At 45.0% G+C, this 16,331-nt stretch overlaps 1 protein-coding gene across 5 annotated transcripts in view; it reads right to left on the reverse strand.

Moving 5' to 3' along the window:
• Positions 1-16,331, reverse strand: part of ADAMTS9 (ADAM metallopeptidase with thrombospondin type 1 motif 9) — a 141,401-nt gene that overhangs the window by 77,819 nt on the left and 47,251 nt on the right. For all 5 annotated transcript variants that reach the window (XM_084633186.1, XM_084633185.1, XM_084633184.1 and 2 more), the window contains 4 exons: positions 3,659-3,840; positions 3,433-3,569; positions 2,355-2,472; positions 1,980-2,075 (listed from right to left, as the gene is read on the reverse strand). In XM_084633186.1, the coding sequence (XP_084489312.1) occupies positions 1,980-2,075; positions 2,355-2,472; positions 3,433-3,569; positions 3,659-3,840 (533 nt within the window). The remainder of the gene's footprint in view (positions 1-1,979; positions 2,076-2,354; positions 2,473-3,432; positions 3,570-3,658; positions 3,841-16,331) is intronic.

Consider the following 16,331-nt stretch of genomic DNA (forward strand, 5'->3'; position numbering starts at 1 on the left):
TCCATTCCATTTATTGCACCTTCCTACAACAATAGGGGAGACCGTTTAGACATCCCAGACTTGATGACATCAAATTCCTCCTAGATTGTTATGTAACTACTACAAGGTTCACAATATTCAGGGCCTAAGATTTCACACTCAGTGAACTGTGAAATGAATGTACACATGCACACTTTTGACTTGCTTTTATTCAGGCCTAATAGGAAGAGATGCTTTCCCAGCAATATTCAGTTAAAGAAATCACAACTGGCCTAGACCCTATACTCTATGCTGTAACATTAAAGAAGATTTGACTTCATGCTTTTCAAGAAGATTAAAGCTCTCCAGAAAGAGCTGAGAGGTTATTCTGGGCGCAGGGGCCTGGCCGGGGTAGACTGTTCTAAATACGCAGCAGGGAACTATATACATGGAAGATTATTTTTCTAGGAAAGAGAAGAATAGGGAGGAATCTCTCCCTCTGGAGAAAGACAAAGTGTTTGGAAAGTTTTACGGTTCTCTTGGTAACAAAGCTTGCATATTAATCCAGTTTTGCTTAATTAGACACTTATAAACATGCATTAATAATGGACAAGCCACCCCATTCTTCCCTTGAGCATCTGTGTTAGGATAAGGGACAATCTCTCCCATAGTAAATCGAGGCCTAAGTAGTGATACTACAAAAAAATCCATGGGTGAAATGAACTCCTATACACAAGGCCCGTCCATCATTTATGTCCTACTTTGAGGGCTTAAGTGGAACATAAATGCTGCACGGGTTACATGCTGGCCCTCTGCACAGGGATGAATTTCACCCCAAGTGAAGACAACATTTAAAATAACCCTAATCATTAAAGCCAATACACACACACTCATTCAGTTATTTTTAAAAATCTATTAAAATAAAAAACAACCTAACAGCAAAACCAGCCTGTTTTGACAAGCTGATTATTCCACCTTTGGAAAACAAGATGACACCTATTCTCCAAACAGAGATCTAGATAAATGCGAACGAACCACAATGCTGCTGACCAACCCAAACAAAGGATGTGTGCAAAGGAAGAGAAACAGAGTCACAGTATGAGCACTTTGCAAATCAGGGGCAAAACTTCCTGGACTTCAATGTGGCCAGGATTTCACCCCTCTCAGGATGAAATTCACGGCTGTGCAAAGGGCCAGCATGAACCTTACTTGGGGGGGAGACAGCAGGACCGAAGTGGAAGACAAACCTCACTGGGCGTCTGTCTTGGTATCAAATTCACCCATAGGTGAATTTCTGTAGCGCTGGATTCTGCCATCCTTGCCATCCTCACTCAAGCCGTACTATTTCAGGAGCAAGTTACTGCTCAGCGTGAACTAGGGGGTCAGAATCTTGCTGTCGTGTGTGTGCAATAGCTAAAGGTTGAGTTACCATTATGATATATCGGTTTAAATAAAACAGAGATGCTTGGGACCTGATTCTCGTTTACACTGCTCTGGCAGGGGTAAAGGGGAAGTTGTGTAAATGAGGATCAGGCCTGTTATCTTACAGTGGAATAATATATATTTTGGTTACATTACCTAAAAATATGTATAGAATTCCCATTAAAACGTCTTGTCTTGTAAACGTCTGTCTTTATACTCCAGCAAACATAGCTTATGAAGGGATCTGCGTACCGGCTCTGGGACTTGGGAAATCAGAGCTCATTTCCAAGCGGGGTCACAGACTTCCTGAGTGACCCTGGGCGAATTACTTAATCTCCCTTACTTCCTACCTGTGGAATGGGAATACTACTACTGCCAGATCCCAGAGGGGCATTGTAAGGATGAAGCCATTAAAATGCGTTAGCCTTTCATGTACGACAGCAACAAGGACCTTATAAGTAGCCAGACACACCTAGACAGATGAAGCAAAATTAAGGCTAGTCTGTTTGGCAGATATACTGTGCATATTTTTGAAATCTAACTATTCCTTAGCTGAGAAAGGGCGGTATAAATAGCACGTCTCTCTGCATTAAACTTACCAAGGTAGTTATCATCTTCTGGCTTCCCTGAGTAACTGTGCTGCCGCACATCGATATTTGTAGCACCAGCAGGTATATGCACCACGGTGTTATAGCCTAGAAGATGGAGCAAAAGGTCAAGACTATTCCTCAGCCATCCCATTTACTGGGTCTTTTTTTATGGGAGGAGGGAAAAATCTTCAAAAATGTTAAACGATCAGGCATTTCACAAACCAAACGTTTCATTTGAGGGTAGCATACATAGTTACAGAACAGAATATACCACAGCTAGAGGGATTCTGCAGTTTACATGAGTGTTTTTCTCGACTGTATGTGGTTAATGCTTTCATAGGCTTGCATTTTTCTCTATAAAGTTTTTTGGTGACGGAGTCTTACCATAATGCACTGTATTAAATGTGCCCGCGACTGTTTTGCATGAAGAATTATCACCGCCACAAATGCCACATTTGTCTCTTCTTGCCTTGGAATTTAGCACATGATCACAGCCAGCTTGCTTTAAGAGAAAAAGTTAAAAACTAGACTGAACAAATATTAAATAGGACAGAACTTACAAATCTCCTAATTAAATGATATTAATCATCTGTGTACAAAGACCACCGCCAAACTAATTTTTTCCCCCCTTTTCCACATGCTTAGTTAATTTACATTGTAACCATCTTACACTGAAGCTGTTTCTAAGCAGAGGGTCTCCAAAAAGCAAGGACTCGTTATAATCAAACGTGGAATTTGCACACTGTAACATTACGACAATTTGGGATCTCTTTCCATAACAGACAGTTTATTGTATCCTACTTCATTACAATTAACAGTGGGTTCCCATGCATGCTAGTGCCCCTCACTCCCAAACAAGGCTTAACATCAAGGGATTGTGTACTTGTGCCTGGGATTGTACCGCTGGGAGAAGAAGAAAAAGACGGCAATGTTATCCAGTTTAGAGATTGCCGTGTGTACAAGGGAACCTCAGTTTGGGAAGTCACTCTGGAATAGGCTGTTCTCAGATAGAGGAGAATAGCATTAAAATAATTGCGAAGGGGGAAAATAAATTCCGGCAGGGTCAGACTTTCAAAAGAGCACAGGGCTAGATTTTTCATGGGCTCCCTGCCCGAAATTGGGCTCAGATTTCAAGAGTGCTCAGCACCCAGAAACCGCAACACTTCTGGACAGATTTTCAAAAAGCGCAGTGCTGAGCTCTTTTGAAAAACTGGTCACTTCTTAAGGTGCCAAAATAGTTGCTGAGGTCTCTGGAAAATCCAGGCCCAGGTGTGCGCACTAAGCTCTCTGAAAATTCCAGTCACAGGGCACATGACCATGACAGCAGGACTTCTTTGATTTGCCTCAGGAAGAATCCACACTAGCACCAGTGAAGCCCAGAATGCGGAAGTGGGATCGAGAACGGATCTTTTCAATAGAAACAAGAAAACAACCTAGTTAAACAGCAGAAGGAAATATTTACCCGACAAAGTCCTTGCACACAGATGTCATTTGTGTCTGGGCCACAAGGGGTGCCATCAACAACTCGGTCCCTGAGCTGATAGTAGGCTGTGTTTCCTGCTACCCTACAGAACAACTTGCACCGATCTTTCATCAAAACTGGAAAAGCAAAAGGTAACGTTATTTTAATTCTATTCCCTTATGCAGCCATTTCAAGGAGGCTGACATTAATTTCCTGACATACTCACTTCCACTGTATTTAGGAACCCAACGCACATTAGGAGGTAGACCGTTAATGTTAAAATGCTTCCCATCAAAGTCAGCACACTGCTCATCTCGGAAGTCTTTCTTTAGTTTAGAGCATGGTTCAGTGTTGCAGGATTTAAACTTCATTCGACGACCCACGCAATATTTCCCACCATTCTTGGGCCTGGAAAAAAAAAATCACTTTAGTTCTAAGATGCAATGATCAACCACAAGCTTAAGATGCAGTGTATCAACAGAGCCTCTTTTTGAGTTCTCTCTTTCTCTCTCCCTAATATATTAAGTTTTGGTACTTTTCATCCTTTGAGCCTCTCAACCTCACTCTCCCATCTCATGAAAGACGCTCTTCCAAATGAGACTGGGGGCTATGAAACCCATCAAGCTCATTCCTGCAGCAGCCAGGAAAGTGGTTAGAATGCTACCCATTTTCTTTTCCCAGGGACTGTGTATGCTGCCTCAATTGCACATGAGCATGTATGTTACTCTTCCTGGGTTTGAGCCCCAGGCCGGGTACCAGGTTCAGTGTTCTTATTACGATGTGGAGAGCCTGTATTTAACATTACATTATTCCTTTATTCAGAGATTCCATAACACAGCAACCAGAGCCTGCAGCCACCCACAAGCCTTCCCCAGCCTTCCAAAAGGAAAGATGACTTTGGTCTCTGCTGCCACCCTCCACCTCATTACACAACGATGGCTGCTCTGCACGCACGGGGTAAAGGAAGAAGCTTAAACTCCTTTGGATCGCTCCCATGCTTGCTCATGATGGGCCTGATTCAAAGCCTACTGATGCAAACAGGAGTTTCTCCACTGACTTTAATGAGCCTTGGATCAAGTGCTATGCTACCAGCGACCGGTCCCACAATCACATTCCTCTAACTAGTTCAAGACATTTATTATTTACAACACTTCTTTTCTGTCACTGGTGATGTAGAGCCTATATTTTGTTCATGCATTTCTTTAAGAAAGATCTCAAAGTGACAGCTAACTACTGCAAGCAGTAAGTGGAAGGGGTTAAGAAATAAGAACAAAGACAAAGGAAAATAAAGATGGGGCCGGGGGGAGAAGGAGTGAGGTAGAGTGAGCTACACCCTACAGCTCATCACAAAGCCCTGATAATTTGCCACTGCTCAACCGACTAGTGGGATACCTGAAAGGCAGATAGATCCAGATCCACAATAGGACACAGCTCAAAGTGGGCTGGAATGCAGGCCTGAATATGGAGCTGCAAAGGGGAAACCTCAAACAAGTTCGGAACTACTTTGGACTGAAAATCCAGTGAAACGATGCTCTCTTGTGAGATTTCCATTCACCTACTTCCGGTTACAAATGAAAGCTGGGAATTGCAGAGGTGCAAAAAAAAATAAAAAAATCAATAGGCAAGGGAGTCAGGGCGGGATGCTTAACAATCCTCAGAGATCCAAAAAAACAACTAAGCAAAGTCCAGGGTCAGTTTGTTTCTGTACAGCAGTTGGGACGGCGCTTGGCAGAAGACTGCATGGATGGCAGCTCAGGGGGTCAGGAGAGATTGTACTTGGGCAGCTAGCCCGAGCCACCACGCATGCAGTCACGGCCATACTGCTATTTTTATCATGCTACTGCAAGCAGACTAGCTAATGAATCCAGTTTTTGTATATCTTTAAGGGAATTGCCTCATTGGCATGGCAGACTCCACCCTCTTCTGAGGAACACAGATTATGATGGAGAGAGTGGGCAGAGAGAAAGATTCCCCAGAGGAATAAATTCCCCCTCTGCTGTAGTAATTTTAAATTTTATGTTGTGAGAATCTACAAATAAAGATGGGACGATCCCTAGAAAGATGTACCCGGACCTCATCACCGTAAGAGCTTCATGACCATTGATGGTCTAGAGCACCTTGCTGTGACAATTATTGTTTATTGTTTGTATTACTGTAGAGCCTAGGAGCCCTTGTTGATTCTGATAGCGAGGAACTAAAACACCACCATCACCATTTTTCTTGCACAGCCAAGTAACAGCTTCTTCACATGGGTGAAAGTCTAGGCTCCTCTTGTCAATTTCAATTGCAGAAAGTGAAATTGACAAGAGCCTTCCAGGTGGGCAGCTGTCATTTTGACTTTCCTGATGGGGAAACTGAAATTTTCCCCACAGAAAGGGCACTTACCATCAGGAAATCATTCCGGCAAACCGCTTTTGACCAGCTCTACTCACAACCTGCCACCCCAAAACCACCTGTCTCTTCTACATGAGCCAAAGGAGACCTGCCAGTAGCTGTCAGCAGTAATGAGAGAATGAGCGATCCCACTATGACATTAGAGGTACTGATCAGAAAGCATTTTCAGGACAGGAACTCATTTTCGGACCTAGGAAGTACCTTTTGTGATGAAAAGTATGGTGCTTATTGTCAGCTCAAAGGATAATTGTTCCAGAAATTCTGGTAAAATTCCATCTGGCCACTTTTGAGGATTGAGCATGGGAAAGGATGCAGCATGCCTTCCAGACCATGACATCGTCCAGTTTAAAAAAAAAATTGTTACAACTGTCACCCTTCATCACCGGCAGGAGACCGGCTGGTCAGGACAGAGCATGTTTTTAGCACTCCCTCCCCGAAGGGAAAAAGGGTCAGTGGCACAACCGTACAGCGCCCTCTGGAAGCTGGCCCCCAGAGCAATCATCCTGCTTGTCCACTCCTAGAACTGGCCCTGATCACCTGCTTGTTAAATTTTCAAGCAACCATCTTCATGTTTTCTTTTATGCTGGCCCCTCACATCTCTATAGATATCTGCAGTGTTCTTCCTCAAATCCCGCTTAAAACTCTTTTGCTGTGATGCCTACAGAAAACTTGACAATGGATAGGACATAAGAACAGCCATACTGGGTCAGACCAAAGGTCCAGCTAGCCCAGTATCCTGTCTGCCGACAGTGGCCAATGCCAGGTGCCCCAGAGGAAATGAACAGAACAGGTAATCATCCAGTGATCCATCCCCTGTCGCCCATTCCCAGCTTCCAGCAATCAGAGGCTAGGGACACCGTCCCTGCCCATCCTGGGTAATAGCCAGTAGACCTATCCTCCAGGAACTTATCTAGTTCTTTTTTGAACCCTGTTATAGTCTTGGCCTTCACAACATCCTCTGGCAAAGAGTTCCACAGGTTGACTGTGCATTGTGTGAAGAAATAATTCTTTTTGTTTGTTTTAAACCTGTTGCTGATTAATTTGGCGATCTCTAGTTCTTGTGTTATGAGGAGTAAATAACACTTCCTTATTTACTTTCTCCACACCAGTGATTTTACAGATCTCCATCATAACCCTCCCCGACAGTCATCTCTTTTCCAAGCTGAAAAGTCCCTTAATTAATCTCTCTTCACACAGAAGCTGTTCCATACTCCTGATAATTTTTCTTGCCCTTTTCTGTGCCTTTTCCAACTCCAGTATATCTTTTTTGAGATGGGGCGACCAAATCTGCACACAGTATTCAAGATGTGGGCATACCAGGGGCTTATATAAAGGCAATATGATATTTTCTGACTTATTATCTATCCTGTTCCTAATGAGAACCAACATTCTGTTGGCTTTTTTGACTGTTGCTGCACATTGAGTGGATGTTTTCAGAGAACTATCCACAATGACTCCAAGATCTCTTTATTGAGTGGTAACAGCTAATATAGACCCCATCATTTTATATGTATAGTTGGGATTATGTTTTCCAACATGCATTACTTTGCATTTGCAAACACGGAATTTCATCTGCCATTTTGTTGCCCAGTCACCCAGTTTTGAGAGATCCTTTTGTAGCTCTTTGCAGTCTGCTTTGAGTAGTCTTGAGTAGTTTTGTATCATCTGCAAATTTTGCCACCTCACTGTTTACCCCTTTTTCCAGATCACTTATGAATATGTTGAACGACATTGGTCCCAATACAGATCCCTGGGGGACACCACTATTTACCTCTCTCCATTCTGTAAACTGCTCATTTATTCCTATCTTTTGTTTCCTATCTTTTAACCAGTTACCAATCCAGTTTTAACCAATTACAATCTTTTAACCAGAACAATGCTGACCAGTATTTCGTGTCATCTCCTTGTGCTCCCAGTCTGTCCACTCTACCCACTTGTTGTCACTTATCTTACATTTAAAATTGTCAGCTCTTTGGAGTAGGGACCATCTTGCTCTGTGTTTGCACAGTGCCTAGCACAACGGGGTCCTGTTAGATGAGTGGGACTCCTAGGCACCAGGATGATACAAATAAACAGCAACAAAATAACATGACCTTGGAAAGAGCCCATTGGCAGACTAAGCTTCTGTGGGACCCTGGGCCAGAGCAAGTGGGGGCCCCTCCACACGCCTTCCATCTGCAGTCCCCGCTCTGCCTCCTCCCGCACTCCTACCGGGGAGCAAGGTTGGAGCGCGGGGACTTCCCCCACTCCCTGGCAGGAGCGCCGGGTGGGTGGAGCTGGACCACGGGAGGAGTGCCACGGGCAAAGCAGGTCAGCCGTGGGGGTGCCCAGTTTTTGGGGCCCTGAGGCACGGGCCCCGTTGGCCCAGTGTCTAATCCACCAGCAGTTTGTTCTAGCCACCATCTACAACCAATTTAAAATTAAAGCTCCAAAAGGTGAAACATTAGATTTAAGAGCAGAACTGCTAGATCATACATTCAAAAGGTGGGTTTATTTGTTTGATAACACAATCAAATGTAACTGCAGCTCTCCTTTATTTTGTGGTGTTACAGAAGCAAAGATATGACACTTTAAATTAAATCTGGGAGGAGCCAATTTAGGTGACTCCTGAAAAAATAGTATCCATAAGCCAAAAGTTGTACAGAACAGTACATGCGCACACAGGGGCCGAGTTAACTTTCCTCATAACTTTTGGGCATGGAAAATATCAATCACGAGTCTCCATTAACCCAACTCTTTGCATTTAATACACTCTTTTTAGACCAGCCCATAAGAGGGCAAGAACATTCCAAATAGATAAATAGTGGATGGGGCTGAAATGTTCTGTCCTGTAGAAGGCAGTGTTACACAATCTCCGGGGGAGATCCGTAAAAATATAAATGGGAGATTGACTGTGGGCTGGAGTTTGGTGCCTAACTTCCATTTCTACCTCAAAAAAACCTCCCCCTAAAATGACAGTAGCATCTGCTTCCCATTCAGTATGCCTCTGAACAAAACAAATTGCAAGGGAAACTTTCCAAATTCAAATACATTCTGAGATTTCCCTAATGAGCCATAATACAAGAAAGTGAAACAAATATAAATTGTGCAAATGTCAGACGATCTTCAATGACTAGCATGACAACATGCAGCCTACCACCAAAAATACATCTTCCCACATTTATAGCAATAATATTTAGCTCATATATAGTGTTTTCCTTCTGTAGATCTCAAAATACTTCATCGGCGGAGGCAGCCCCAGTAATATCTATTATACAGATAGGGAAACTGAGGCATGTAAAGGCAAATGCACTCTCTTAACAGGACACTGGCAAAGCAGAAATGGAAACCAGGTGGCCTGCCTCCAAATCCTGTGCTTCCCAGTCAACACTGCCTCGCTAGTACAGATTACTCACTTGCATGCTCCCTTTTAAGATGAGTCAATACCAGAGCATTATTATTATTTATTTGTATTACTGGAGTGCCTAGGAGCCCGAGGCATGGATCAGGACTCTACTGTCCTTGGTGCTGTACACACACAAAAGAACAAAGACGGTGCCCACCCCAATCTAAGGATTAGAGGAGAGACAACACACACATGGCTACAGACAGGCTGACAGGGAAATATAAGGCAACAATGAGACAACATTGATCAGCAGGACAAGCAGTGGTCGCAGCACTCCAGCAGCCTAATGATTCCAGGAGAAAAATAGGAGCTCTGCAGATTGGGCTCACCCACTGACTCACTCTCCAGTGAAAAGACTCCTACGCATCAGATAAGCCATTCCCTACCCTGGGTCACTGGAGAAGAGATTATGGTCGTTCTACCCAGCTCTACCTACCATTGTTAACACACGTATGGCGTATTTGTAGATAGATCGGGCAGGCAGACATTTCATCTCAGCCAACGACCACAAAAGAAATACAATGCATCGGTAGCTAAAAAGACACCACTTTGCCTGTCAGTGATTGCCTCTCCTCAATGAAATGAAGGTGTCTGTACTGTGGATTGCTTAATTCTTCTCTAGACAGAGAAAACGAGATTCTGGCTTTCAGCACAGTTCTCTGCAAAGGGTGACACATAAGCTCTACTCACACCAAGAGCAGTCTTATGACTCTGTGGCCTTGGCTACTTGGCCATTTATTTAAACCAGTGAAAAACGCAGTGCGGACGCTCTTAGTTCAGGTTAAAGTCGGCTTATTTTGGTTTGGCTTAACCCTGTTCCTAATCACCTGAAGCTCAATCAACAGTACTTCACTTTACGTCAATGTGATATAGTGTTCACCCAGCCTTTTGCACTGGGATACGTAAATCAATTTAAAATCAACCCTTTAGCTAAAGCAGTACACATAGACAAGCCTGGAAACACATTTCTGCGGAAGTATCCTCTCTGCCCTGTTTCCAAGGAGTTGTCATCTACTGCTGGCTACGAGCACCAGTGACATTTTCTCACTTCCCACTCCCACGCTGGCTCAGCTAATTGGCCAGAGAGTGGTGGGCAGAACCTAGCCCTCAATGCAGGCAGTGAGACAGGGCCACATTGATCCTCTTACAGCATAATTTTTTGGAAAGAGAAATAGGGAGTACTCAGAACTGGGACAGATCCTCTACGTATGCATCCGATGAAGTGAGCTGTAGCTCACGAAAGCTCATGCTCAAATAAATTGGTTAGTCTCTAAGGTGCCACAAGTACTCCTTTTCTTTTTGCGAATACAGACTAACACGGCTGTCACTCTGAAACTTGTACTTATGTAATTGACATCAATGGAGTTACCACAATTTAGACTCATATAGAATTGGACACATTGATCTTAAACCAGGAAATAAAAGCAGAGCTCTAGTTCTTGTAAACAAGTACCTGCCATGCACAAGAGGCATTTGGGCATCTGAGTAATCCAACATGCTACAGCAAACTCCAACACAAACCCAGGCAACATGACTTGACACCACTGAATGTCATCTGGGAACATGAATTTGAACTAGAACAGGTCAACATTTTCTGAATTACAAATTTTTGATGTCATTTATAGTCAAAATTATTATTTTAATTTAAAAAAACTGTCAGGAATCTCCGCTTGGACAGTCCTGGTTTTACAAGCATACCAAATATAAACTTTTTTGTGCTGATCCCAGCAGCATATCAAATTTGCTTCCAACCTTCAAATCAGTAACACTTGAGGTTGCAGGAGAACATAGATCAGAATAATAGTTTAATTATTAGGGCGGAGAGTTTTCATTCTTAGGTGAACATTACAGATCTTCTGAAACCAAAAATAACCCAGGTTAGGGTTCACAGCCCTGGTCTACACTAGGACTTTAGGTCGAATTTAGCAGCGTTAAATCGATTTAAACCTGCACCCGTCCACACAGTGAAGCCCTTTAATTCGACTTAAAGGGCTCTTAAAATCGATTTCCTTACTCCACCCCTGACAAGTGGATTAGCGCTTAAATCGACGTTCCCAGCTCGAATTTGGGGTACTGTGGACACAATTCGATGGTATTGGCCTCCGGGAGCTATCCCAGAGTGCTCCATTCTGACCGCTCTGGACAGCACTCTCAACTCAGATGCACTGGCCAGGTAGACAGGAAAAGAACCGCGAACTTTTGAATCTCATTTCCTGTTTGGCCAGCGTGGCAAGCTGCAGGTGACCATGCAGAGCTCATCAGCACAGGTGACCATGATGGAGTCCCAGAATCGCAAAAGAGCTCCAGCATGGACCGAACGGGAGGTACGGGATCTGATCGCTGTTTGGGGAGAGGAATCCATGCTATCAGAACTCCGTTCCAGTTTTCGAAATGCCAAAACCTTTGTGAAAATCTCCCAGGGCATGAAGGACAGAGGCCATAACAGGGACCCAAAGCAGTGCCGTGTGAAACTGAAGGAGCTGAGGCAAGCCTACCAGAAAACCAGAGAGGCGAACAGCCGCTCTGGGTCAGAGCCCCAAACATGCCGCTTCTATGATGAGCTGCATGCCATTTTAGGGGGTTCAGCCACCACTACCCCAGCCGTGTTGTTTGACTCCTTCAATGGAGATGGAGGCAATACGGAAGCAGGTTTTGGGGACGAAGAAGATGAGGAGGAGGAGGAGGAGGTTGTAGATGGCTCACAGCAAGCAAGCGGAGAAACCGGTTTTCCCGACAGCCAGGAACTGTTTCTCACCCTAGACCTGGAGCCAGTACCCCCCGAACCCACCCAAGGCTGCCTCCTGGACCCAGCAGGCGGAGAAGGGACCTCTGGTGAGTGTACCTTTTAAAATGCTATACATGGTTTAAAAGCAAGCATGTGAAAGGATTACTTTGCCCTGGCATTTGCGGTTCTCCTAGATGTAGTCCTAAAGCCTTTGCAAAAGGTTTCTGGGGAGGGCAGCCTTATTTCGTCCTTCATGGTAGGACACTTTTATCACTCCAGGCCAGTAACACATACTCGGGAATCACTGTAGAACAAAGCATTGCAGTGTATGTTTGCTGGCATTCAACCAAAATCCGTTCTTTCTCTCTCTGTGTTATCCTCAGGAGAGTGAGATATAATTCATGGTCACCTGGTTGAAATAGGGTGCTTTTCTTCAGGGACATATTCCTGCTGGGCTGTTTGCCTGTGGCTGAACAGAAATGTTCCCCGCTGTTAGCCACGGGGAGGGGGGAGGGTTGAGGGGGTAGTCACGCGGTGGGAGGAGGCAAAATGCGACCTTGTAACGAAAGCACATGTGCTATGTATGTAATGTTAACAGCAAGGTTTACCCTGAAAGAGTGTAGCCACTGTTTTATAAAATGTGTGTTTTTAAATACCGCTGTCCCTTTTTTTTTCTCCACCAGCTGGATGTGTTTCAATGATCACAGGATCTTCTCCTTCCCAGAGGCTAGTGAAGCTTAGAAAGAAAAAAAAACGCACTCGAGATGAAATGTTCTCCGAGCTAATGCTGTCCTCCCACACTGACAGAGCACAGACGAATGCGTGGAGGCAAATAATGTCAGAGTGCAGGAAAGCACAAAATGACCGGGAGGAGAGGTGGAGGGCTGAAGAGAGTAAGTGGCGGGCTGAAGAGAGTAAGTGGCGGGCAGAAGACAGGGCTGAAGCTCAAATGTCGCGGCAGCGTGATGAGAGAAGGCAGGATTCAATGCTGAGGCTGCTGCAGGACCAAACCAGAATGCTCCAGTGTATGGTTGAGCTGCAGCAAAGGCAGCTGGAGCACAGACTGCCACTGCTGCCCCTCTGTAACCAACCGCCCTCCTCCCCAAGTTCCATAGCCTCCACACCCAGACGCCCAAGAACGCGGTGGGGGGGCCTCCGGCCAACCAGCCACTCCACAACAGAGGATTGCCCAAAAAAAAGAAGGCTGTCATTCAATAAATTTTAAAGTTGTAAACTTTTAAAGTGCTGTGCTTAAAGTGCTGTGTGGCATTTTCCTTCCCTCCTCCACCACCCCTCCTGGGATACCTTGGTAGTCATCTCCCTATTTGTGTGATGAATGAATAACGAATGCATGACTGTGAAGCAGCAATGACTTTATTGCCTCTGCAAGCGGTGATTAAAGGGAGGAGGGGAGGGTGGTTAGCTTACAGGGAAGTAGAGTGAACCAAGGGGCGGGGGGTTTCATCAAGGAGAAACAAACAGAACTTTCACACTGTAGCCTGGCCAGTCATGAAACTGGTTTTCAAAGCTTCTCTGATGCGTACCGCGCCCTCCTGAGCTCTTCTAACCGCCCTGGTGTCTGGCTGCGCGTAACCAGCAGCTAGGCGATTTGCCTCAGCCTCCCACCCCGCCATAAACGTCTCCCCCTTACTCTCACAGATATTGTGGAGCACACAGCAAGCAGTAATAACAGTGGGAATATTGGTTTCGCTGAGGTCTAAGCGAGTCAGTAAACTGCGCCAGCGCGCCTTTAAACGTCCAAATGCACATTCTACCACCATTCTGCACTTGCTCAGCCTGTAGTTAAACAGCTCCTGACCACTGTCCAGGCTGCCTGTGTACGGCTTCATGAGCCATGGCATTAAGGGGTAGGCTGGGTCCCCAAGGATACATATAGGCATTTCAACATCCCCAACAGTTATTTTCTGGTCTGGGAAGAAAGTCCCTTCCTGCAGCTTTTGAAACAGACCAGAGTTCCTGAAGATGCGAGCATCATGCACCTTTCCCGGCCATCCCACGTTGATGTTGGTGAAACGTCCCTTGTGATCCACCAGAGCTTGCAGCACTATTGAAAAGTACCCCTTGCGGTTTATGTACTCGCCGGCTTGGTGCTCTGGTGCCAAGATAGGGATATGGGTTCCGTCTATAGCCCCACCACAGTTAGGGAATCCCATTGCAGCAAAGCCATCCACTATGACCTGCACATTTCCCAGGGTCACTACCCTTGATATCAGCAGATCTTTGATTGCGTGAGCTACTTGCATCACAGCAGCCCCCACAGTAGATTTGCCCACTCCAAATTGATTCCCAACTGACCGGTAGCTGTCTGGCGTTGCAAGCTTCCACAGGGCTATCGCCACTCGCTTCTCAACTGTGAGGGCTGCTCTCATCCTGGTATTCATGCGCTTCAGGGCAGGGGAAAGCAAGTCACAAAGTTCCATGAAAGTGCCCTTACGCATGCGAAAGTTTCGCAGCCACTGGGAATCGTCCCAGACCTGCAACACTATGCGGTCCCACCAGTCTGTGCTTGTTTCCCGAGCCCAGAATCGGCGTTCCACAGCATGAACCTGCCCCATTAGCACCATGATGCATGCATTGGCAGGGCCCATGCTTTCAGAGAAATCTGTGTCCATGTCCTGATCACTCACGGGACCGCGCTGACGTCGCCTCCTCGCCCGGTATCGCGTTGCCATGTTCTGGTGCTGCATATACTGCTGGATAATGCGTGTGGTGGTTGATGTGCTCCTAATTGCCAAAATGAGCTCAGCGGCCTCCATGCTTGCCTTGGTATGGCGTCCGCACAGAAAAAAGGCGCGGAACGATTGTCTGCCGTTGCTCTGATGGAGGGAGGGGCGACTGACGACACCGCTTACAGGGTTGGCTTCAGGGAGCTAAAATCAACAAAGGGTGTGCCTGTACATCAAGGAGTATTTCAGGCAGGACTGCATGGAGGGTTCCAATAAGAAATGGTGCACCAAAGTTATCGTTGTTATTGGAACAAGGAGGTTAGCCTGGCCTCTGATTGATACATGGCTAGATTAACCTCGCTGTGCCTTCTCTGTGACTGACTGCAGTGTGATCTAGACAGGGGAGGAGGAAAATGAGTACAAAACAAATCTGGTCTATTTCTTGTTCTGACCCACTCCATCTATCATTTACATCTTTGGCTGGCAGCAGACAAAAAAGGCGCGAAATGATTGTCTGCCCTTGCTTTCACGGGGGGTGGGAGGGTGGGAACGGGGTCCTGACGATATGTACCCAGAACCACCCGCGACAATGTTTTAGCCCCATCAGGCATTGGGATATCAACCCAGAATTCCAATGGGCAGCGGAGACTGCGGGAACTGTGGGATAGCTACCCACAGTGCAACGCTCCGGAAGTCGACGCTTGCCTCGGTACTGTGGAAGCGCTCCGCCGAGTTAATGCACTTAATGCACTTAGAGCATTTTCTGTGGGGACACACACACTCGAATATATAAAACCGATTTCAAAAAAACCGACTTCTATAAATTCGACCTAATTTCGTAGTGTAGACATACCCACAGGGTTCTTATGACACAAGAATTAGTTTCAGTTTGAAACTATTTTCCATTTACATTGCAAAGGCAGTACTACAATTTCATGATGGCCTTAAATTATGCAAACCCTCTGCCCGTGTATGTTTTAAAGAGAGAAATACATTGCAGCTATGACTCTTTAAAGCATAATGCTCCCATTATAAACAGATATCATGAACAGAAGATGTGTTTTTTCATATTAAGGTAGTAAACAAGAATATGCAGGATTCTTGTCATATGTAATACTAACCACTTCAACACTCCCCCCCCCTACAATTAGACCTTTAAGCAATTAAAATTTTTAGACATGATATTTGAGATTAGAGATAATATACTGCATACAAGAACCTACCATAAAGCAAAGAATGCTAAAACTTGCCATGATCTGTCAGCTTCGTAACTTTGCTATTAAATTTCCCTTCTGCTAGTATTGGAGGCTTAAACACGCTTACATTGATTTTTTTTTCAAACTAGCCCCAAACCACTCTGATAATTTTTGAGACACACTTGAAAAACTTTAACAGAGCCTGGTAAAACTGAGATGGCTGACCCTGACCAGGAAATCAGTTTCATATAAAATATTTTCAGACATGGATTTTCACCAATAACATGTGACATTTTTAATGCCATGAAGAAATACTGGCGCATTAGCCATTCTCAACCAGCACGGTGGAATACTTTTTTATGGACAGCCATCAACAAGTGGCAGATGATGGAAAATGAAGTAATTCATGCATACAAACCTGCTCATTCTATGCGTAACCCTACCATTTCTGAAGCATCTGTACTAGCAGGTAACTTCTGTTGTGGACTGTTTCTCCAGTCTAGCAATATTCC

Source organism: Lepidochelys olivacea, assembly GCF_965140295.1.
Source record: "Lepidochelys olivacea isolate rLepOli2 genome assembly, chromosome: 7".
Lineage (NCBI taxonomy): Eukaryota > Metazoa > Chordata > Testudines > Cheloniidae > Lepidochelys > Lepidochelys olivacea.